Genomic DNA, 25,344 nt, shown 5'->3' on the forward strand with positions numbered 1-25,344 from the left:
AGCCTGACATGTCAGTTGGTTTTCCAGGTAAATCTGGGCTCCAGGGGACGTGCCCCATCACAGCCGCACCAGCCCGCGTGCTAATAGGATAAACACCAGTGTCCTCTTGCAAAAGAGTCCCAGTGTTTACCCATCTCACCCAACCGTTTGGACGTTATTCAGGTAACAGTATTTGCCCAACATTCACAATCACAGAGATTGTCCTGAGGGTTTTGGATGAACAATCATCACCATTAAGACCCCAGATAATGAGCTTTTCTTATCCTTGGTCTGGCTTTGAACAGACTTTGATGAGGACAAACGGTGAAACAGCTGCACGGCCTTCGTTTTAGGTTTTCACTGAGGCAGTAAGAGGACAGGCTGAACACAACTCGTGCTGTCTCTTCATGCAAATACTTTTGGTTTGACGAGTCGAGTCCAACAACATCCGCCCAAAATTTAAAAACAATAATAATAATTATTATTGCAAAAGGTCCAAGGATCTGTTCCTGGACTTTTAAATTCATATTTGGACTAAATCCATACTCCTCAAGAACTCAGAACATAAAAAAATAATGCTTTATAATGGTGACATTATCTTCAGTTCGATCAGGTTTGGCATTTCCATACAGGGCTGTGGTTTTTCATCATATTTCCTGATAAATCAGGAGACTCCGTTTATCTTTAAAACATCCCTTTGCAATCAGTAAATCTCACTCTGCGTGTCAGGCTGTGTTTGTGGGGGTTTTAGGATGTAGTGGATGCAGTGGAGTGGATTTTCAAAAAGTTTCCAGAATAAAAAGAAGGAACTAAAAATGGTAAATTACTGTTAAATCTCAAATCCCATCCTGGCCTCTGCTGTCTGCTTTTAATGTTGGTCATTGAAAGTAATCCTTTTATGTTAGGGACGAATGAGAAATGTTTATGAAATTGGCATACAGTAATTTAAAAATACTGGTTTGTGGTGTTTAAACTGTCCCTTTCATGTTTTTTCTTATTTCCTGTCCAGTTATATGCTGCTACAGCAGCTCCTGGCTTGTCTTTTCAATTCAATTTATAGTTTATTAAATTTTAATGAAATTTGCAGATTGTTTCGGTGAAGTTTAATAAACTCCTTGCTATCTAAAATATAACAGGACACCGGAGTATATTCTCCAGCATCTCACACTTCTGATAATCAGCTGTCTGCTTGACGTTTATTCAGCTGTGTAAAAACTATAACTTTAATCTCAGCCAAACCGATTTACTCAGGAACAAATAAAATACTAAAAAAGCCAAACAATAACATTTTTAAGTTATCTAAGTGACTCATATATCATGTTTAACCTGAGTAGCAAAAGACGGCGGTGGGTTTGAAAACGATTTGCCGGGAGTCCGGTGTTCTCACAGCTCTAGTGACCTTGCCCCCGGCTAGCTATCGAGCTAGTGGGTAACAGACGTCTCCGAAAACGTCGGAGCGCTTTTGAAAATATGTGGTGTCCTGATAAACTGAGCAGATATTTGAGGTTTACACAGCTACATTCTCGCCTAAAAATATGTTAAATGTGTATTTTGTGACCCAGAAAGAATAATAAGAGTAACATTAAAACTAACTAGCTGCCGCCATTGTTGGAAACTGAGCAGGGCCGCGCTATGAATTCTGGGACACAGCTTCTTCTTCGGGGTTTAACGGCAGCTGGCATCGTTGTACATGCAGTGCTGCCATCTTCTGTTTCAGTCCGTTATTACACTCTTAAATCCTGCTACTCATTCCTGCGTCTTTTGGGATCTTACAAAGCTTTAAACAACACGTCGACTATTAAATTAGTCGTCGACGTAATCGTGACTAGTCGACTAATCGTGGCAGCCCTAGTGTGAACACCTCCTGAATAGCAAAAAGCAAGCACACTGCAGTGTAGCATCAGCGCTTGAGCAGGAAACTGTGTCAGTGCACACTCTCAGAGCCACAAACACCACCTGTTGATCTCGCTGTGACGATGGCGACGGCTGCCTCTTGTTGTGCAGCTGGGTGTATTTGCAGCAGAGCGCCCGCTCCTCTTAGATGCGGCTCATCAGTATGCGTCGGGGTTTGGTTGACGAGTCTGGAACATGTCGCTGCGGTGAACACGTCACAAATCATGACTGCGGCGCTGTCTTCTTCTCCTTCTCGCCTCAGCTCGATCGATCGGTCCGATTTTTGCCCGTGCATGAAACGGACCGGCTGCTGTGAGCCAGGTTGTGTTACGGTGTGCGTTTCCCTCTTCCTGTCTGTTTCGTTATCTTTAGCTGCATCATTCGCTCGCCTCCCCTCAATTCAAGTGAATTCAATTCATTAGAATTCATTGCCATGAATGTTACATGACCTGAAAACAGGGCTGGGTATATATGACTGTAGATGTACGACACACATGTTGGAGAGCCTTTCTTCTTCTTCTTTTCTTTTTACTCCTTTTTGCGTCTCCTCGTCTCTCTGTGAAGCTGTGGCTCGTGGGAGCGGCCCCGAGCGACCCTGTGGGATAAATCCATTTTAGAAACCCGAAATCCTGACAGGTAGTTTTTTTTTTTCTGCATGAGAAAGTGAGAGAGAGGGTGAAAACGACGGAGGAGTGCGTGCATGTGCAAACACACATTCAGCAGGGAGCAGAGAGGGAAGCAGGCAGGAGCCTCCCAGGCATTTTACTCATGTAGAGAATGTAATGAAATCTGAGCCACTCTTCCTCCCCTCTCCTCCTCCTCCTCTTTTTCCTCACTCCCCTCATCCTCCTCCTGCTCTACAAATATGGCAGTGAGAGGACAGCAGAAAAAGGCACAAGCTTTGGTTGGTGAAGCTTGTGGTAATTGTTAACTCACTGGCTTATTGTGTCGTGTTCACAGGAGAGGCTTTATTGGTTTAGTGGGTGTGATTGATTATTCTGATTCGCTCAAAGGAAGACCTGATGATTGGTTACTGTCACATATAGTATGACATCATGTGGCAGCACATTCAACCGTGACAATATACTCGTATTGACTGTCAGTGGATCTCAGAGTGATGAGTAACATTTAGAGGCACTTTGCGTTGTTGTGATATTCAGACTTGAACTTTTTTCGGGAGCATGTGTTGCAAATTTTAGCAAATTAGGAAGCATAATTTTACTGTTCTCGTTACTCTTCAGCTTCATTCAGCAGCGATTTGTGACGCCTTAAAAGTTAGCATCCCGTCTGTGTTTTCAGAAGTTGCATTAAAGTTGTTTTCACTCTAAACGTCTTATAAATTGTTTAATTTGAGTGAGTATTACAGGCCCAAAGAGCATTGTTTGGTGGTTTAATAGAATTGTTTGCTTTTGGATGGACCCGACCCCTGTGGGAACTAATTACCCATAATAAACTATATTAAAAAAAGGAGTTTAAACCAGCTCTACCTCGACCTGCTACAGATGGGAAATGCCTGCATCTTGCTGCAGCAGCGTTAATGTGTCGTGGTTGGGGACAATTTTAGCAGGATTCTTTCTTTCACTTAAGCTTCTTCAGTTCTAAGAACAAGTGGTGGAGAGTCTCAGGTATTTAAACCTTAGTGGGAGTTTCCCCTCGAGAGGATTGTTGACCCGCTATTGATCATGTGCCTCATCACATGATCCAAGTGGTGAAACAGTGTGTGGGTCATTATCAGCAGAGGTTTCAGGTGAAACCAGACCTGCAGGATTAACGTGTTCTTTCATATTGTTTACACCAAATTCTGTGTCGTGGTCTTAGTCATGCTTTCTGTAACCCTTTTGGACCTTTCTCTGTAAACCAGGGGTCGGGAACTCCAGGCCTCGAGGACCGGTGTCCTGCAGGTTTTAGATGTGTCCTTGATCCAACACAGCTGATTTAAATGGCTAAATTACCTCCTCAACATGTCTTGAACTTCTCCAGAGGCCTGGTAATGAACTAATCCTTTGATTCAGGTGTGTTGACCCAGGGTGATATCTAAAACCTCCAGGACTCCGGCCCTCGAGGCCTGGAGTTCCCCCATCCCTGCTGTAAACCAGAGAGATGTTTGTGCGGTAGATCAGCAGTACTGCACAATCTCACACCAACAATAGGTTGTCTTGACCACGCCTCCATACCTAAATGCTTTAGGTTGCTACCATGTGATTGGCTAATTAGATATTTGCGTTAACAAGTAGTGGAAGAAGTGTTACAATGTGTCAATGAGTGTAAAGATCAGATAAAAATAAGACCATAGCAGCATTTAAAAAGGGACCTGACCTTCAAAGGTCAGATTTAAGAAAAGGGGAACTACTTCCATCCTAATCAAACTGAAATGTCCCAGTGAAACCACACCAGTAACATTGTTGATCATCACTGCGTACGTGAGAACCAAACTGTGTGTAAATCCCCAGCTCACAGATGGAGCCCCTGGAATAGAAGATGCTAACTACGTTTCAGACAGGGATTACATTTTGCTCTGTGTAACCGTTGCAACAAACCTTCCTCCGATGAGTCGGCCTGATACACTCGTCCACTCTGGACTTACAAGGATTAACAGTGTATGTCCCAAACCTCTCACTTTCCTTTAATTTCTGCCTCAGGCTCTTGGGCCCTTCCTCCTGTCTGGGCTGTGCCCCGAGCTTTACACAGTCCAACCGTCATATCAACACTTATTTGCTGTCTGTGAGGAAACCGATGTTATGATTTCTGCTGAAATTGAAAAAGGATTTGTCTTGGCTTCAGTTACTTATTAGAAAGAAAAAAAGTACCTAAGGCTTGGACAGGGTCAGCTGACATGTAGGAAGTAACGGTAATGAAATCAGGGAATTAAAAACTGGTTTGAGGTCCTCGGTGATGAGTCTCTTATGGGAAGTGATGATCGGTGTCTCTGAAAGGTTGCTGGTCTGATAACTGATGCTGGCATGTGTTGATGTAGAGTACAATAATAGATTATTGGAGGAATGCAGATAAATTAAGCAATATTAAGACTGTCCCTTTAATCGAACGACCTCTAGTTAGAATCTGCACGTGTTTACTTTGCTCTGCCAAAGCAGGAAAACGCCTCCTTACAAAAAAAATGGTTTGTCTATTCTGACGTCTCTCTTTATTAGCGTCTTGTTAGGTTTCTTCAACCATAATCACATAAACAGATACCTGTAGCTGGATGTGTGCGGAGGCTGCATTCCACCTGTCACTTTTTGAAGAGCAGCTGGAGGAGACGTTATGGGAACAACGGAGGGACGAGGAGGGATTTCTTCCCAGTGCGCTCCCCCTCTGTCAGCTCTCCTAAAACAGCATCCTTCCCCACATCAAATCATTTTGCTGGATTTTTATTATTTTCACCTTTTTTTCCCCGTCTTTTTTTTTTTTTTTTTTTTGTGTCTTTTAACTGAGGTGAATGAGAAGGTGGCGGACACCATGTGAGGAGGTGGGTGGTGGTTTATGGATCTTAATGGGCTCATCTAAATGTAAATGAGTACCGAGGAGTACACAGGATGTCTCTTTCTAACGGTCTGCTGCTGGGAAAGCAGAATGTTTAGAAAGAGGTAAATTGTGTTGAGTTGCAGAGTTCGTCTGAGCTCATTTTAAAGACAAGACTGAGGACGGGCACCCAGAGGTGCTGTGTGTGTCATTTTACCATCACTTACTTATGATAACATCAGTTTGGAGACATTAGAGTAAAGACACAGGATTTGTCCTAAGAGATTTTGAGCCCGTGTGTCAGATCAAGAGACTCTGAGGTTTCAGCCTGCACTGCATAAAACAGAGCGGGCACTTACTGGACGGGTTGGCAGGAGGCACACTGGCAACAGCACTAACAGCTGACCACCTGTTTTGAATAAATACTGGCTGTTAACAGCTCCATTGATCTTCTGTTACAGGCTGAGTTTATAGAAGAGGTGTAACCTTAACATTTCCATGTGGATTTGTGTTAAGAAGGTTTCAAACAGCCATATTTGAAATAAGCCTGTTGACTGTTTTACCCAATTAAAGAGCAGAAAAGAAGGGCCACAGATTCCTAAATCTGCCCTTAGATGGAGGTACGGTTCTGGCTGTGAGGCTCGAAGGTGTTTAGTTTAAGTTCACAGATGACTAAGAACAAAGACGAAAACAGTTTATTATGGTCTGTTAGTTCTGGAGAAGAGACTATTTGGGATATACCAACTGTGAAATTCTGATTCAGGGATGTTTAACTTAACCAGCTGACCCACAACGATGTTTTTCTTGTGCTTTTCTTTGTTTTGTTTTTCCCGGGAATCAGAATATTTTATCATTAAAAAAAAAAACTATTGAACTATATGTTTGGTTTTGCTGCTGGAGTCCATCAGACTGTTTGTGTCGGGGTGGGTTTGCTGACACATGTAGAAGTACACCATCGTGTTTCCAGCTCGAAAAGGTTGTTAAAATGAGTCCATGTTGGAATCACAACAGTAGAATAAAACTTCTGAAGGATCTTTATGAACTGAGTTTCTTTTCATGTAATTTCTGTGAACTTGTATCTGTATTAGTCTGATGTAGTTCATGCACAGCTGTTCCCACAGTATATATTTCCAAGACAGGAGAAATATTACTTATATTTCATCGAGGATTGTAATGCTAATATATTGCTGTATTATATTGCTCTTATTGCACTAAAGACACTATCTGGTATAAAATAGTCATAATTTGTGTATATTTGACCAATGAATGACCAGCTGCTGTGTTAGCAGGTCAAACAGGGAATTGGGTTGTTGATATCTGCCCACCACTGCAGATACAACCACCCATGGCCTGCCTGCCTGAGTGTGTGTGTTTGTGTGTCATGGGGATTAGCTACATTAGCCATGTTAGATACACACATGTGGCTGGCACAGATGCTGTGGAAACTCAATCTGTACAGTTGGAACGATTGGGGTCACCAGAGGTGGTTGAGCGCCAGCTGTGTGTGTGTGTGTGTGTGTGTGTGTGTGTGTGTGTGTGTGTGTGTGTGTGTGTGTGTGTGCCTGCCTCTGCTGGTATAACTAAGGCATAGCTAAGGTTTCTGGGATCCCAGTTGCCAGAGCCCAGTCTGAGGCATTCACGGCTGCAGGGTGACGTCCAGCTGCAGTTGCTGCTCCTGTTGTTACTTAATCCAAATGAGAGGGAAACAAAGTGCAGCAACACCGTAAACTATTCAAACTATGTTGGACTGTTTGATGTTTTTGTCTTAATTTGTTGCAGATGATGTTTCCCGCTTTTACGGCCTGAAATACACATGGAGCGAACGCGCTGAGGCACGGTGCACTAATTATTACCATCACATGATGTTTATTTCTTCACTAACAGCCCGATAGTCTCGAGTCTGGTGTTTACATTTGAAGTGCTAAATGTTACCTGAATTTATCTCAGTTTAGCAGCTAATGTTTAGGCGTGGTTTTTAATTCGGCACGGTCTAGCACAGGGGATGTCAAACATAAGGCCAGGGGACCATAATCGGCCTGGCGAAGACTTTAATCCAGCCCCACAGGACTGCTTTTTAAAATGTGAAGAAAGACAAAGATTTTGGACTTACAAGTGTGTTTTAATGTATTTTACAGCTTTATCTTTACTGATAAAGACCTCCCACATGACCATTAATGCTACACCAAAGTAATTAGTTAATAGAAAAGTTAAATGGTGGAGAATTTTCTGTAAATGAACAAAAACTTTCAGTTTTTTCAGCTCATGGTGTAAATTGAGTTTGAGATTCTGGTCCAGACTGTAACTTTAATCATCCTGACTTCATCATTAAATCCTAAATAGTCCAGAGTTTTATTCCTGAATAAAAGTGCAGATTTCTTCAGTGTGACTTTGGCATCGCTCTCTTCATGGATGAGTTTGAGGGAAAAAATGCTCCCTTTTTTCTATCTGATATTTTAAATAAATCATTATTTAACTTAAATTGTTCTGTTGTTGCCTCTTAACATGCAAAATGACTTTCATTCTCAGTGAGGATGGCGTCTTTTTCTGAGTACTCGTGCTAATATCCGGTTTCTGCACTCAAACCAAAAATATCCTCTTTTTTTCTTCACGTCTTTGAAAAAGAAGAAGAGTGAAAGGTTTTGAGGTGTTTTTGATGTGCTAAGTGTTCTGTCGAGTAAACCCTGTGATCCTTCCTCTGCACGATCTTATTATTTTCTCCTTCCTCGTCTTCACCATCAGCTCACCCTGCAGGCCATTTTTCAAATACCATTGCGACTGAATCTGAGCTTTTGCCGTGTTTCACACCCAGTTCCTGTGGTCGCATCAGACTCCTCTGGCAGTCACACCCTTGGATTTCCCGCTTGTGCAGCCGCACAGCTTCAAATCTGCTCTGAACTGTAGGAATCTGGGATAAACTGAAGGTTGACTCGTTGAAGGGAAAATGTGCTGCTTTCAGTGTCATTTCTGCTTATAGAAGATCACATTTTTTTTTCTTCAGTCTTCCGTCCACATGAATTCCACTTCAGCTGTAAAATGACGGCGCACTCTGCTGCCAGACTCACTCATTATCTCGTTGCACAGAGAGAAGAAAACTTTTTCCTCCTTTTTTGAAGGAGTTTCGGGAAAGTCGATGAGACGTCTCGTCCACCCATCCAACGCAAACCGACTCCAAACTCATCTGCCCGCTTTGCTCTGTGGCAGCTGGCATTTCTTCCTCTTTGGTTGTCTAATATTTATGGTTGCAGCCATGTTTGATTTGGGCTTACGCCTGTTTCTGTGCTCCAGCGTTCTCCAACACATTGAGCAGTGTTGGAGTCTATTAGCAGCGGTTGTGTGAAAGCAATCCGAACAACCAAAGTGGGATGGAGGGATATGAGAAGGCAGAGGGAAAAAAGATTCATAAACAAAAAGAGGCCTCTGTGCTGCTGCAGAGGAGGAACGGCGTCTTCTCGAGTGAGAAACTGAGTGGTAGTTTTAAAGGGCCGCACTCCTCTCAGATTAAAACCACATTGTTTTAGCAGCACACGCTGGTATTTCCTCTCAGTCGGGCCGCTCAGAGCTTCTGGGTGGAGCACGGGAGGGGGGAACGTGAGTGCCTAAGCAGCACTGCAGCTGACTATCAACAGCAGCACATGGAAATGCCTCGGCTGCTCCCACCGTGCCAGGCTAGAAACAACTGTAATATTCTAGAGAGACAGACATCGCCAGTCGTTAGGTCCTGGAGGGCTGAAGGGTGCTCTGGTTGAGGTTCCCCGGCTCCATCTGTCAGCTGGAATAAAATTCAAATGCAATTCTGGTTAGCTCGGGTTTGCAGGGATCCCTGTAACACGGGCAAACCACAGCTTGTTGCATTTCTGTGTATCAGAGTTTTCATGTCATTTCGGCTGAAAATGGGAATGATCTTGCACCTCCTATCTCTCAGATCAGTTAAACAGCTTCAGAATAACACTGATTTGATCATTTGCTGGGCCAGATGTGTGCACACCTCTGACTTTTATTTATCTTTAAAATGAGCTGCTTCTGAAATCTGCAGTAATAAAACCATGTGGCTGGTGTGTTGAAGATGCCTCTGCTGCTGCCAGCACAGCTTGGACCAGTCGGTTCATGGATTCCGGACTTTACGGGGTGTCCTGCTGTGCCTGGCACGAGGATGCTGGCAGTGAATGGTTTGGGGATTGTGGATTGCAGGGTGAGGCATAAGCATGGACTGGGCTCGTTCCAGTGCTTCCAGTTTTTGTGGCGTGGGTGCAAGGTTTTCCCAGCAGAGCACTGAAGAAGAGATGAGTGGTATTGACTTCAAGTGTTAGTGGTCTTAATGTTGTAGTTAATTATTAGTTATTAGCCATAGTTACTCACTTAGATGGTCTGGTTAGAAACACCACCAACAAAGTTGGTGGTGTTTCTATCTGATATTTATCACATTAAACAAACTCCTTATAAAACAGAGATGGACACAGTAAATGTCTATGTAGTCAGTTTTACATAATATACATAATATACATAATATACAGTTTTAATAACTTAAGCAGTTAGACCAAAGTCCTCCTTTGATGCTTTATGCTGACTAGTGACTGCAGCCTAGTGGCTCACGTTATTACCCAGAATGCCATTTGGCAGTAAACACTGTAGCACCGATTCTGCGATTTCTGGCCGGAGATGCGTTAGTTCCCATGAGCGTTCAGGAAGAGCTCGCCGTATCTGGTGTCTGGCTGTGAAAAGCTAAAGTGGTGTTTTCACAGATCCGGTGGATTACACAGTTGTATGTGTCTATATGTGAGCATATGTGTAATCTTCAGGGATTAAGATGACTCCAGTCCAGATAGAGCAGAGGGATTGTGGGCAGCTGTGATTGTGGACAGCGAGGTTTAAAAACCCCAAACAGCGATTTTAATCCAAAGCTGAGAGGAAAACTGTAACAATCCTCACACAAGCTTATTTTTCTAACCGTTAGCCACAACCCCTGCTCTAAAGGGCTTATGATCGGTTTAACCTGGAGATTTATTTACCCATTGAAAGCTAACTGAGCACACATGTTCTTTTCCAGCAACGCCCTGCTCCAGAACTCACACATTTACACAGCCAGTCGTCTGCCGGAGGCCAGCGAGCTTCTCGACTGGAGCCAACTGGGACATGTTTATTATTGAAAGAGTCCATGACGGGATGGTAGCTGCTAAGAGTCTCAATAGTCTCTTTCCACACCCAAACTTTCTAACCACGTGTAGACATTTGAACTATTAACCTCAGGTATTCTGAACTTTTAGCGCCTGATCGGCACCTTTTGCTTTGAAAAGTCCAGCCATGTCTACCCAGAGCTATAATGCACTTCATTCACATACTCATATACTTAATTATATTATATGCTACTATAAACTAAAAGCAGTGTTGCCGAAGCAGTATGCTACACTGATTGGCCACGAGACTGCTGCTGCTTTATAAACAAAAACAATTTACCTGCTTGTCACTGATTATGTGTCCTTGTTGCAGATGTTCAGTTGCTGTATATGTGTATAGTTACAGGTACGTGTTTTTGTACGAGTGTCACCTGTCTGAGTTGTATCATCGGTGACCTGAAGTTGTTCTCTAGCTCTTGTATGATGTTCTTTACATGTAGCGGATGACTGAGTGAGTAAAGTCGCCCTTTGGCTTGTGGTACACGTTTGAAGATCTATTAATGAGGCTTTTGTTACCTTCTTATTTTAAAAGTTGAAGATGTTCGGATAAAAGCGGACACGTCGGCAAGTTTTCAGCTAACAGTAGCACTAGCTAGCCTGCTATCTGTCAGCTGGTTTTAATGCGTTTTCCACATTGCTGTGACACACCCCTTTATCCATTCATGCATACACAGAGGGTTGCTGTAACCTTTTAAATTCATGGATCAATATAACGTTTTACTTTCAAAACTTACGATGGTCCCTGTGCTCAGTGTCCCCCTCCCCTTTGGTTGTTCCACACTTCTGCCAGCATGTCTGGAGTCACTGGAACCACTGCTGTTGTTGTGCTGCTACTTGTGAATCCCTTCTTTTTAACCGTACACGTTTCCATTGTTATTGGTGACCAGCTGCGTTTGTTTAATCATGCTGCAGAACTTCAGAGAGGTAAAAACCTTAATAATAAACTGTCCTCAGACAGTTTACTGACATCCACGTGACATTGATGATGTGCTGCTTAATTATTCTGAAATCACTCGCAGGTATTTGGGATGGTTGCTAATGTTAGATATGGAAAGCGCTACAAACCAAAATGTTTAAAATCTTAATTCCTAATCCTGCCACAGCTACACGCTCAGGAGGCGTGAGGCTGTGTAACCACTGGGACAACAGTCGAGCTTTGGCCGGCTGTATCTGCTGCACTGCACCTCTCTGTGCTGTTGTACATTTCCTGGCTAACACAGCTGCTCAGCCACTCTGCACCCCCCTGAGATCGCAGTCAGCTACACCAAGAGCCAAAGTCTGGGTCACCACTTCCTCCATCTCCTTCCCTCCTCCTCCTTTTCTCCAAATTGCAGCTGGCGGATGTAATTGAATTAAAGAGGAAGCCTCTTCTTTGGGTTTATGTGTGCAGGAGTGCGGTTGATGTGATGTACAGCAGGAACACGGGAACATGTTTTAATTGCATATCAATAATTTTATTAGTCGCTGTTAGGGAGAGGTGACTTTTTTCTTCTTTTGTTTAAGAGTTCACTATCTGTGGTGTTTCAAAAGCTCATACCTTATAGATATACTCTCTTTGGAGCATCCAAGTACAACAGCTGTCCGTCCATCCAATTTAATACGTCTGCCAAAGCAATCAAGAGTGTTTGCTTGAAGAAATGTTTTTTTTTTTTTTTTGCTCAGTCGATAGTTTCCACTCTTCCTTGTCCAAATCATTTCCTCCTTTTATTTCATGGCCAAACTCTCGGGCGTTCGAGAGTAAAAACACCCCTGCCAACAGTGACGTCACCCCCGCAGACATCACGCCGCTCCAGTCGTCGTGATCAGCCGGGTTCATCATTGAAAATCTTCCCTTTTTGTGTATCGATTGCTCACCACTCATCGTGTTTCTGAAAGTACCGGAAGGTCGCGTAGTTCAGGGTGCTGTACGCTCCGTTTCTTCCTGTCCTGGGGTCAGCGTGGGCAGCAGCTTTGGATCAGATTTCAGCTGCTGATGACGGACACACAGGTTTTTGTTGTCTTTAAAGAAACAATCTGCTGTTAAGTGTCTGAGAAGATGGTGGATTTTTAGAGAATATTGTTGAATGCAGGAATTAATTACTGCACCACTAACTCAATATCGATATACTGAAGGAAAAAAACCCAAAAATCAATGCCTCGAGCTCCAGAAGTCTTGGTTTCTATTGTTTTGTTCAACATTCAAACATCTGAAACCACTTGCAGTGTCATCACTCCATCTTTCTGCTGTTAAACAGTGTGTTCGATATTTTCCTGAAAAGCTTAATAATGATTTTCCAAGCATGGAAATGCTGCAGCTTTTGCGTTGGATGGATTATTTTTAGAACACGATAAATCGACATATCTGCTGATACACATCATGTTGTTGTCCTTTCATAAACTGACCACTATGCAAGCTCGCAGCACGTACCGTAATTACACTTTTAACTGAATAACCTCGTGTTCTACTTGCTGTCAGAAAAGTGACGTTTTTGCAGCAGGGAGTTAAAGGGAAAGATGTTAGACTTTCCAGAAGCATCAGCAGAAAAACAACAACAATCTTCTGTGAACAGCTGGATTTTTTGGCAGGGCGTTAGCCTCATAAAGCAAATTGAACCCAACCTTTTGTGCTGTTTGCAGAAAATTGCACTGAACGAGGCAGCATTATATTCCTAAAAAGGAGTGCCTGTACGAGGGTGTGTGGCCTCCATTAACACATTCTGCAAATTGGGAAGTGTGCGTCTATTTTGAGGCTGTGCGGTCAGTCCTGTGGGTTCCTTCTAAGTAGCTTTTAGTAGGGTTTGATAAGACTTCAACACACACACACACACACTCCTCACGTCACTGTTAAAACCAATAGTCTTACAAGGTATTAAACCTCCATTTTCATTTTCCCTGAAGCAGCTTTTGTTTGAAGGCGTGTGAAACGCACCGGCTCCCCTGATAACGCAGCACTTTGTAGGTTATCGACAGGCAGAGGTCTGCGCTGAAGTGATCTCTATCAGATCTTTCCAGCGATGGGCCACAGACTTTTTCACATGCCAGCTCAGATCAGGTTATATCTTTAATCCTTCTTTTACCTGAAGGGCTTTCAAGATGTTTCTTTCTTCACTGCAGATGTGGTTCGTGATGGATTTGGAGATTATTTGTCATCATTTTTAGCTCGGACAAAGAGACAGAGGGCAGCATGGAGCAACGTTCATGCTGGGAGGGAGGAGAGAGATCGTCTTTTATTTTGACACGCAGGTTGTCGAGCTGTTTTTTTTTTTTTTTTTACAGGAAACTGAATCCCTACCAGCATTTGGACTGTTGCTAATCTTCTGACCTCAGAAAGCGCGATGAAACAAGCTTATGAAATATAATATTTTAACAGTTTTACAGTGAGTTATAAAGCATTTATAAACAGTTTATACCCAGGTACCACTTGCCTTCCTGTTTAGCGATTCGTCATGGATGTATAGTCAGAAACAAATTAACAGTTATAAATTTGCCTGCAGCTATGCAGTAGTACTGTGCAGTAATTTAAAATGCATTAAGGCATTTTTTGTGTTACTGGTTTGAAATTTAATCTCGAGTTGGTGCACTCGTGTCGATACACTTCGTATGCAGCGCTGCATAAAAATACAGACTAAATCAGAGCAAACGTAAAATCAAAAAATAAAATAAATGCATCAGCAATGTTTCAGAAACTGATGAAATTTTAAACAGGCAAAAACACATGAAGTCTGGACTCCCACTCCATCTTTGGAGGCTTCTTTTCTCGAGCAGGTAGAAATTTCAGGTATTTTTTTCATGTCAGAGTGACGAGCAGCATTTCAGATCCCACACGTCAGTTAATCAGTTATCGAGCGATGCTAATGGATAAATTAAGCTTAGACCGAGCGCCAAAACCAAAGGAGGTACTTTTGACTGGACCTCGGAGCTTCCCCACTGCTATCAGACTCTTGAACAGCTGATTTATTTTAACAGCAATAATAATTTTTGCACATCAGTTCATCTCACATATCAAACCAGCATATTAAGCTCATAGCTCCTTTGCACATAAATATATTTAACACTTCAACTTATTTTTTTGTTTCCACTTATTATTAATGCTTTTTCTTTGCACACGTAACAATAAACACTTTGAATCTTTGGAGCTTCTGCAGTTTTTGCTCCTTTCTTCTCAGGATCTACGGCTCATTGTCAGCCGAGTGTGTGAATCTGAGGAGGCTTCAATTGGACTCCATGATCGGTGTGAACTCCAGGCCTTTTGTCCTCTTAGCACCATCACTGTGATGAATCAAGGGGCCACTATTTAAACCTGTTCTAGTTTTGTTGGTTAAAGTTTTGGTTCTAGTTTTGTTGGTTAAAGATCACACACTTTTAAAGATAAAAGTGTGTGATCTGCGGTTCCTGCAGCAGAGATGAGAGGGAGGTTTATAACGGAGTGAGTGACTGAGTACGTGCATCATTTATGTGTTTATCAGAAATCCAACTGTCACCATCTCAGCCCTGAAGGTAAATATCGTCTGACGGCCGGCTCGACTTGAAGCACAGGTGCAAGCTTGTGCGTTTATGTGCACGAAGAGACGCCAACAGTGTCAGATATCAAAGGTGATCCTGTTCTATTTTGGGAACCTCTTTTGTAGGCAAATTTTACCGGCTATAGGATCTACACACACACACACACACACACACACACACACACACACACACACACACACACACACACACACACACACACACACACACACACACACACACAGATCTTTATGCTCAAATGTCTTTAAAAAACATTTTCTCTTACTGTAAAAACAGCTTCCACGTGACTTTTGTCCGTGTGTTTCCCTGTTCTATTTAGGGAATCATGACTGCATGCAAATTTGTTCTGGCTGCAGGACCTGCACGCTCTCACTGTACACACAGCTCTCACAACCTGTTTAAACCTGGCATCCTTTAAAAAAAAACAAAACTCTCACATCACTTTTTACTGCTAACTCGAAGCTGCTGGCAGCAGCTGTAGGGAAGCAAGTCTTTCTTTAAACCTGTCCAGGGTTGACACTGACTTACTTAACCTGGGATGTGACCGAGCTCGCTTATTTGTGTACTGCAATCCGATCACAATGCATGCATGCGGCATAGCCAGTGCATTTAAATGGCGGCTGTAAAAAGCAGAAATGACCTCCAGCTTGTTCAGCTGTTCACTAGGTGTTTAAAATCTTACTTTGATTTGCTGCTTAAAGTGAATGTGACTGACTCCTTCGTTATAGTTGTAGCTGCAGCCCCTTGTCATTTCACCTCCTTCCTCCCTTCATGAGAGCTCTCTTCTGACTTGCTTCCACTTGTAAACGAGATTAGAAAAGCAGATACTCATATTAGGGATATCCCATCTCACTGACATCACGCAGAGCCAAGAGCAGAAACAACCTTTAATAAAGTTTGAGAGCAACCTGAAGCCTGAGCCTCATAGGGTCATACTGTGATGTCACAGAGAGACAGAAATGAAGAAAAACCATTATAGGGCCAATCCAATAATCTGTATTATTGTTGAGACATGCTGAACACAAAAATGTGTTTTTGGTTTTTTCTAAATTGATTTGTAACATCCGCTGGGTGCATGTTTCAGATTATGTGTCTTAATCTAGTGTAACGGACATGTGACGATCAGCCTGGGTGATCTACTGAAAAAAGAACAAAAAACGCTGACCTTGTGACCCAAGTCATCCTCAGTGAGTCGGTCCGATCCGGTCACAAGATGCCTGAGCAGGCGGGGGGACTTTCCTCGGACATGTAGGTCAGTTTGCTGGAGTTCGGCGCTGTGAGAAGTCGACCCCTCGGGACAGCAGAGATGACCGTAAACCTTCAGTCTCTCTGTTTTTGGTCTAACTGCAGGAAATGAAGTCACTCCAGAGGATTTGTTTTCCTGGATGATGACTTCATTATTCCGGTTTGATTAAGTTTGCTTTTTCAATGGAAAGCGATTCTACAGCTGTAAAGTCCCGTTTTGTAAAATCTGGATAATCGCACACGATGATGTCCCGTTTTAGAAAATATGTAGACAGTGCCTCGGCTTCGGCCTCTATTTTGAGCGTGGGAATATTCAGATATGTTGGATTTTCCAGTATTATTTTCTTTGCAGCAAGCATACACCAGGGGAACCCCCCAAGCAGAAAGGAATGAGCAGAGAAGCCCTCAAAGACAAACATCTTTGTCTTTGAAGCAGAGGTGGTGGTCGCTCGTATACAAGAGCAGATGAGGCCAAAATTCCTGATTTTAACACTGTAGCTCTGCACTTCAGAGAATCAGCTGTCAAACAGATGCCCTGGATTTGCTTTTTTATTGAGTTTTGATGGTGGCACTCCTTTTTACTTTTGAACCATGCTGGCTGCTTTATGTGGCGGCTAATGCTAAAAAATTCTCATAAGACAGATTTCAGGGGGACATTTAAGACTATTATAAGTGTTGGGGCCACACTTGTGAATCTTTGAATCGGTGGGTTTTATTTAGTCCCATTTCCCTAAGTGTGAAAAATCTGTTGTGCAGTCTGCCTTCTACAAAAACCCTTTGAAAGAAAAAGCTCACTGAATTTGAGTTCAGTGCTATAAAGGATGCCACCTATGCAGGAATCAATGCCCACCCCCAAATCTGAAATAAATAAAATCACATTTTTTGATAGTTCAGGCTTTTCACTTTGACACAGTCGAATACGTCCAGTTTTCAAACCATACTGAACTGTGCTCTCATGTAAGAAAGGATGTGAATCATTGTTTCAGATTTTCCTGTGAAATTCAGCTCGTTCCAGTTAAAATAAAGATATTTGAGCCAATCATTACAGTAAAAATTGAATCTTCGTTGCCCCGCCTGTGTGCTGGCAGTCGTTGTAACCCCAGGAGAAGTTACGGATCCCGAGTGGTCGAAGGCTCGAGATGTGAGGAAAAACCCGGCAGCAGGAGTGTGTGTGTGTGTGTGTGTGTGTGTGTGTGTGTGTGTCTCCTCTCTTACCTCACTGTGAAGTCAGCTGACAAACAGACCAATTTGTTTATGGGGCAGCATGTTTAGGCAGGCAGTGTTGGACTGTACCAACAGGGTAGGGGTGTGTGTCCATACTGTGAAATCAGGTGAAAAGCAGTTTTCTTCCTTCCAGGACTAAAAATGGAGGGTACACGGTGAAGTCATTGTCAGTTCACAGCTGCAGAGTGTGTGTGTGTGTGTGTGTGTGTGTCTGTGTCTGTGTCTGTGTGTGTGTGTTGACAAGAAAAGGCAGCGTCAGTAGCTGAATGTCAGCAGACACCTTCAGCCCTTTGTCTGTGCAGACAAGGTCGACCTGCTTCCTCCTTAAAACTAATAAGCTGCTTGTCTTTGAGTGTGCATGTTAATTGAATGGGTGTGTGTGTGTGCGAGAGAGAGTGTGTGTGTGCTGCCAGTGGGGAATAAGCAACCAGTGTTTCCACACACTGGTCCACAGACGAGGACGGCGGCTCGTCTGAGCAGAGCATGAAGCTCAGTTTGCTGCTGTCAGTTTTTTATTCTTGCTGCCCGAAATGCTCGGTGAGTAGAAGAAAGCTGTGTGTGTGTGTCTGCGTGTGTGTGGAAGCTGATTTTCTTGATCTAATTATCTTAATTGGAATAAATGTCTGACTTCAGGGTGTTTGTTTTTCTCATTGGTGAATGGCAGGAGTTTGAGTTTTGTGTTTTTAACCACGTAAAACTTTAAAATGAACTTTGCTGTGATCTGAAAGTTTTCGTTTTTCAAAGACAGCAGTGACGATGTAAAGCGCCGTGCGTCTGCTCTGCAGCTTTCCTCGCCGTGTGTGACTGCTGGCCAGCTTGCTTCGGTGCACCTATAACGTCATACGGACTGTTGGCCCTGATTCTGTCGCTGGTACGATAGGCTTTGCACCTGCTTCATGACAAACAAAGAATGTAAATACTGGGCGCTGATGTAACCAAATAAAGGAGATGAGCAGGTTTTTACTCTGAAGAAGCACTGTGAGCGTATCCAGTGATCGTTACGTGATTATTGCAGTCAAAAGAATTCAGATTATTGTTGATTTTAACTCTTTATCACGCTACGTTCTTTTTTTCCTCTAGAAAATAATTACATTTGAGTACAAGATGGTGAACTGAGCATAGATGTAGTTCACACAGGCCTCTGAGACGATCTTGTAAGATTTAGGACCGACTATTCTGACTGATCTCAGTGCAGCTACACATCAGCTGATGGCTAACCTGATCCCCTTCTGCAAGGCCAGAGGGAACGCTGTTTAAGATATCTTAAGCCTGCATTATACTCCATTGCAGACATGGACAGCTGGAGGCCCGACGGCTGAGTAATCATTCCTGTTAGTTATTTCACATCAGCTTGAAGTCCATCGCCTGGGAATCCTGTGTAGTTGGTGCATTGTAATGTTAATTGTCCACAATAATATACAAAGTTTACGACCCAGGTGCATCCTAGTGGAAATTATAAGCCCTGCTTTAGTCTGCAGGAAGTTTGTGTACATCTGCAAGCCCCTTCACAACCCACCTCCAACATAACCTCTGTTTTCATGCTGAATCCGACTTAAAAACAAATTTCTTTATGCTGGAAGCTGCTTTGTTTTGTGCTGCGTCTCCCTCCCTTTATTTGTAGTTGAGTCTTTTTGAAGAGCTGAACAGCAGGAAGAACTCTGGGTGTACAATAATATAAAACAAATAATATGAACAAATCAATATTTAGTTATTATCTGGCTGATCAATCAAACTCATTTTCTGTTCTGTTGATTTCAGTCTCTTTCAGCTGATGGTGCAGCTTATTGCACGCTGATAAAGAGCAGTGATAAACTGGTTTGTTGACAGTTGGGATTAAATACGAGATAACCAACCGTAAACCAGGGACAGCAAAGATCTGTTTAGTTTTCTTCTGAAAATGTTGAGAAATCTTCTGCAGAACGTCTCTGAGACACATTCAGGATGTTTTTAAGGTAAATAAAAACCTCCTGTTCTCACAGACTTTGTTACTAACAGTGTTTTTATGGGGGCGACTTCTGTGAGCACTTTGCCGATGGCCTGCTGTTGTTGCTGCTCCTCTCTCCTTAATGACATCAAGGCTTTGCACTCTGTGTTTTACTGCACATGAAGCTGAAACACTATTTGGTCTCAGGGCCTTTGACCATTTTAATCCAGAACAGAGAGATGTGTCAACAAGTCAGACACAGGTGTGATCGCCATTTATGCAACTGTAAGACTGGAGACAGTATCTGAGGTTCTCAGGCCTAACAACCTTTGTCCTCTGATTTTGGGTTTGCAGCACCTTCTGATATTAATTGTTTAGCTGCAAAGGTGCTATTGGAATAAAGCTTACTCCACATTAGTAAGCTGTTTATATGATAGTGGCAGTCACAGAGCAGAAACGGAGCCATTAAAAGCACCTAGAGTTGCATCAGTACTGAGTTAGTACAGGATAGAATCGGAGGTCAGGACAGGTGAAAGCACCGTCGCTGAATTCCCGGGACAGCTCGTCATCTCTGTGGCAAAAAGTTTAGAAATTTGTCACACTCACTGTGGACATTCCCCAGATTCTTGGCTCCGAGTTTCAGGTCTATGCCTTGAGTGCAATACAACCACCAAATCAGATTCCTTGGATGCCTCTGACATCGAATTTCCCAGAGGAACCCACCCGAGGGATTAATAAAGTTCTATCTTATCTTATCTTATCTTTATCTGCATCAGCATCTGGCATATTAGATTTTCCACCATAATGAATTCAATAGAAACATTTTCCTTTTTGCAGGTTACAGTTTTTATTTTTGCAATGATACACAAAACTGGCACAAATTCTGGCTGAAACTCACAAAATGTATCAAATGAACCTGAGATTTGTTTAAAGCCTTTGATGTCATTTTTGCCGCCGATTCCAACTGAAGCAGCAAGTTGTCTTATAATAGTCGTCTTATTAGCAACAGCACCGACGGTTTAATTAATTTTGTATTTGTTAGACGCTTCGGCCCGAGTGAACACCATCTGTACTCGATGAAGGCACGTGTTCCAGACACATTCGTTTCCTTTCTCGTTTCATGCGGTCGAACATAAACTGTAACGGGACTTTCCACCCAGTCCTCCTTATTGTGCGTGTAATGGTTTTGCTGGCACTAGAGTAAGTTTAGCTCTGTTTTTCCACAAGCGCGCAGGACGACCATAAATCATTTTAAACTGCGTCCACTGATTGAAATCCAGCATACATGTATTTATAATTGTCATGTGCCACGAGGAAGCACGGTTACACGCTCCTTTCTCCAGTTTTATGACGGCCAGAGGAGGAATTTTGTTAATGTAGCACCTTCGTCAAGTTGCGCCATGTGTGCTTCGTCTCCGCCTCAGACTGAAGAAGAAGGTGTTGTCTGTGCTTACAGGTTTTGCTGTCGAATCTGTTTATTAGGGAAGGAAAACGAACTCTTTTAAACATCACGAGGCACAAACGGGCCAAGAAACTCCCACAGAGCCGCTGTCCGGGGAAAATGTCATAACTGTAAAATGTAGCAAGTCAAAGAATCATAGAGGAGCAGCCTGACACCCGCCAGACTTTCAGGTCGAAGGAGATGGTTTTCTCAGCTCCTTACAGATGAAAACAGCCCAGAGTTTTGTTTTCTCAGCTGACAAAACTCAAGCACTGAATCAGCATGTTGTTACTGTAAACACCTGCTGAATGTGTGTGTGTCTGTGTGTGTGTGTCCTGCCTTCATCCCCGGAGGAGCCCTTGGGCGTTTCCTCCAACTGTTGTTAATGAGTGTTTGTGTGGATTTTCTCTGTGTTTAACTTCCATCATCAGTCATAACCATTGGCAGCGTTTCATAAAAAATAAAAACAACTTTCAAAAGCAGGCACAAATAAAAATGCCCCAATTTAATTATAAAACATTTATTAGTTTTGATTGTTTTTGCTCCACCAGGTCAGTTTTTGGTCCTTTCTTTGAAGGAAGTTAATCGAAGTTGATGTTGTTGCACTTTGCCCTCTATAAGCTGGAGTTTTGCAATGTTAACAGAACAGATTCAGACTAAGCGGCCGTGAGTTCAGTTCACTGAAACCTGCATCTCTGAAAGAGAGCACCAGTGTAAATGATGCTGGTGCTCTTCACCCAACAAGCTTTTTTATTTGTATTCTTGCAGAGATCCAAACATTGATGTTATCTTTATGCATCGATTGTTTTCATTTTGCTTTTACTACAACTGCTGCTGTCAGGCTTGTTGTGACACACACACACAGACGGTTAGCTTTTCCTTGAACATGTGGAAATAATCTGGCTTCAGATAATATTACCTCTTGTGATGTCACTGAAAACGACAAACATGAATTTCATCAGAGGAGCATTCGGAGGATGTTTCCACAGTTGTTGGATGGATCGCACTGATGACTTTGATGACTCTGACTTCCCCTCTGCAGCACCATTGTGATAAAATGTTTCCAAAATATGTAATTTGTGACCGAATGACACTTCCGGCAGCTGAGTGGGCCGACTTCCTGTTGGCTCTTCTAGAATATTGGATTGGCGATTCATTTTGCAGCGTTTGAGAAGATCAGAAAGCTTTTTGAATCAGTCAGCATCACGTGGATGTTGAACTTAACACATTTTTTTCTACTTTACAAAAGTTACCCAAAACTTGTGTCGCCTTTTGCTGGGAGTTGTTCTTCACTATTGATTGGCTAAAGCGAGGTTTTGAATGAGGCGAGTAATTTTTTAGTCTTATGGGTTTTATGAGTTTCCATGAAAGTTCCTGCTTTCTTTTAGATTAGATTAGATTAGATAGAACTTTATTAATCCCTCGGGTGGGTTCCTCTGGGAAATTCGATTTCCAAAAAAGCACAGCACCGACAGAAGTTACAGAGTTACAGAATATTATATATATATATATATATATATATATATATATATATATATATATATATATATATATATATATAAATACAGAGACAATATAAATAAAATATACGAAGGGGATAAATAGAATAAATAGGAATAAAAAATAAAAATACAAGTGAATTGCACATTTCAAGTATTGAGTCTATTGCACTGTTGACTATTTACAAAAAGTATTGCACAAGGTATTACACAGTGAGGTGAAGAGGCACTACAGCTTAGTTGTTCCCCCTCCTTTGTCCTCCTGTTTCCCCTCCCTCTCCCCTCCAGAGAGGAGTTAAACAGTTTGATGGCGTGTGGGACAAAGGAGTTTTTAAGTCTGTTATTCTTGTCTTGGGGAGAAGCAACCTGTCACTGAACAGACTCTTCTGATTGTTTATGGCCGTGTGCAGAGGATGCCTGGCATTGTCCATAATGTCCAGCAGTTTTTTTAGTGTCCTTTTCTCTGCCACTGTCACCAGAGTGTCCAGCTTCATGCCGACCACAGAGCTAGCCTTCCTGATCAGTTTCTCCAGCCTGGATGAGTCCTTCTTTGCTGTGCTGCTCCCCCAGCACACCACAGCATAGAAAAGTACTCCAGCAACCACCGACTGGTAAAACATCCTCAGGAGCTTCCTGCAGATGTTAAAAGACCTCAGCCTCCTGAGGAAGTACAGTCGGCTTTGGGCTTTTTTTATACAGGTGCTCTGTGTTGCATGACCAGTCCAGTTTATTGTCCACCCACAGCCCGAGGTACTTGTACTTGTTGACCACCTCCACCTCCTCCACCTCTATCTGAACCGGCAGTGGACCTGCTCTAGACCTCCCGAAGTCCACAACCAGTTCCTTAGTCTTTGAGGTGTTGAGTTGCAGGTGGTTTGTGTGACTCCATGCGACAAAGTTCCTCACCAGACTTCTGTACTCCTCTTCCTGATCATCCCAGATACACCCCATGATGGCTGTGTCGTCTGCAAACTTCTGAATGTGGCATAATTCAGAGTTGTAGCAGAAGTCAGAGGTGTACAGGGTGAAGAGAAGAGGGGACAGCACAGTTCCCTGTGGTGCTCCTGTGCTGCTGACCACAGTGTCAGACGTGATGTCCTTCAGCCTGACGTACTGTGGTCTGTCGGTGAGGTAGTCGGAGATCCAAGCCACCAGGCAGGGGTCCACCTCCATCCTGTTCAGTTTTTCTTGAAGCATACAGGGCCGGATGGTATTAAAGGCACTGGAAAAGTCAAGAAACAGGATCCTGACCGTGCCTTTTCCCCCATCCAGGTGTGAGTGGGCTCTGTGTAGGAGGTACAGGATGGCATCCTCCACTCCGACACCCGCCTTGTATGCAAACTGTAGTGGGTCCTGGGCATGTTGTACCTGTGGTCGGAGGAGGTTGAGGAAGAGCCGCTCTAGAGTCTTCATAAGATGTGACGTCAGTGCCACCGGTCGGAAGTCATTCAGCTCATTGGGCCGGTTCTTTTTGGGGACCGGGACGATGCAGGATGTCTTCCATAGGGCGGGCACTCTCCCCAGTCGCAGACTGAGGTTGAAGACTCGTTGTAGCGGCTCCCCAAGTTCAGCAGCACACGCCTTTAGCATCCTAGGACACACCTTGTCTGGGCCTGCTGCCTTTCTGGGGCGAAGCTTCCTCAGTTGTCTCCTGACCTGATCCACTGTGACACTGGGAGGTGTTTGGGAGGAGGGGAGGGGGGGAGATGTCTTGCTGCTGAGAGAGGGATTGGAGGAGGGGGGTGTCATGGTGTCAGGAAGGGGGGGAAGCGAGGGAGGTAGGAGAGTGGGGATTGGACTCTGTAGTGAAGATGAGGGTGAGGGTGGGGGGGTTGTGGGCTGGTCAAACCTGTTGAAGAAGTTGTTGAGTTCGTTTGCCTTCTCCACAGTCCCCCCCACTGTGCTTTTCTTGGTGTTGTGGCCTGTGATGGTTTTCACACCATTCCAGACCTCCCTCATATTGTTCCTCTCCAACCTCTGCTCCACCTTCCTCCTGTAGGTGTCCTTTGCTTCCCTCAGGCAGCGTTTCTGCCGTTTTTGTTCTATGCATTTGTGCTTGTACTCTGAAACTCTTCTTTCTGTTTGAGAGAGAGAACAAAAAGCTTTTTTTATTAGTCCCCAATGGTCACATGACAGAATTGTTTCTCTATCCTTCCTTTTTTTTCCCCTCGTTCACTTCATCCTGTTCTACTCTACACTAAATATTCCATCTATTCCATATTTTAGTTTTTTATCTCCTTCCTCTCACGCGTCTGTTATCTGTAGCGTTGCAGTGTGGAAACAATAAAATCAACTGTTTCCTTTTTAGGTGCTGGATAGATACACACACACACACACACACACACACACACACACACACACACACACACACACACACACACACACACACACACACACACACACACACACACACGCGCGCGCTCAGTCTTCCTCTCTTCCCGTTTCTATTTTGTCAGTGTCATTATTTCCCTGCTCTCTCGCTCTCGTGTGTTTTTTCCTGGTCTCTGTTTCTCTTCCATGTTTCCGTCTCTTCTATATCAGCCTCTTCTTTTGTCATGGCTCGGTGTCTCTCTCTCGCTCTCTCTGTCTCACACTGTATATGGTCATGCAGGCTCAGCTGGCTGTTTCTGCACAAACTGACTTGCAGCACTCATCCTTTCACCGCAGGAAGGTGATTCAGCAGATCAAAGTTGTTCTCTGAGGCTGCGATTGAACGCGGAGCACGTTTGACTTTTGCTTTTCGTGAGCAAAAGTGTTTTTGACGTAAACGGGATAGTTTTGTTAAATTCTGCTGTAGCAGCATCAGCTTTTATAGATTTTTCTTGTCCGCCAGATGCTGAACTTAACTGCAGTAATTTGCAGCTAAATCTGTAGGTCCCTGTAAGACGAAACTAGGTGCAGCAGTGGTGGATGATGGTGTCGGGCAGCCTTTCAAGGTGTGGGTTGAGGTCAGAGCTCTGTGGGAGTTATTTAATGTCTTTATGGAGCTGACTTTCTTCTGCAGGACGA

General features: G+C 43.3%; 1 protein-coding gene across 6 annotated transcripts in view; it reads left to right on the forward strand.

Moving 5' to 3' along the window:
- Nucleotides 1-25,344, forward strand: part of LOC101480681 (disco-interacting protein 2 homolog C) — a 205,257-nt gene that overhangs the window by 79,379 nt on the left and 100,534 nt on the right. The window contains exon 1 of one of the 6 annotated variants that reach the window (XM_076877151.1): nucleotides 17,931-18,008. The exons of the other annotated variants lie outside the window; for them this stretch is intronic. Within the exon in view, the coding sequence (XP_076733266.1) occupies nucleotides 18,002-18,008 (7 nt within the window). The 5' untranslated portion in view covers nucleotides 17,931-18,001. Of the gene's footprint in view, nucleotides 1-17,930; nucleotides 18,009-25,344 lie in introns of those variants that run through there. 6 annotated transcript variants of the gene reach the window in all.

Source organism: Maylandia zebra, linkage group LG18 (genome assembly GCF_041146795.1).
Source record: "Maylandia zebra isolate NMK-2024a linkage group LG18, Mzebra_GT3a, whole genome shotgun sequence".
Taxonomy (NCBI): Eukaryota; Metazoa; Chordata; class Actinopteri; order Cichliformes; family Cichlidae; genus Maylandia; species Maylandia zebra.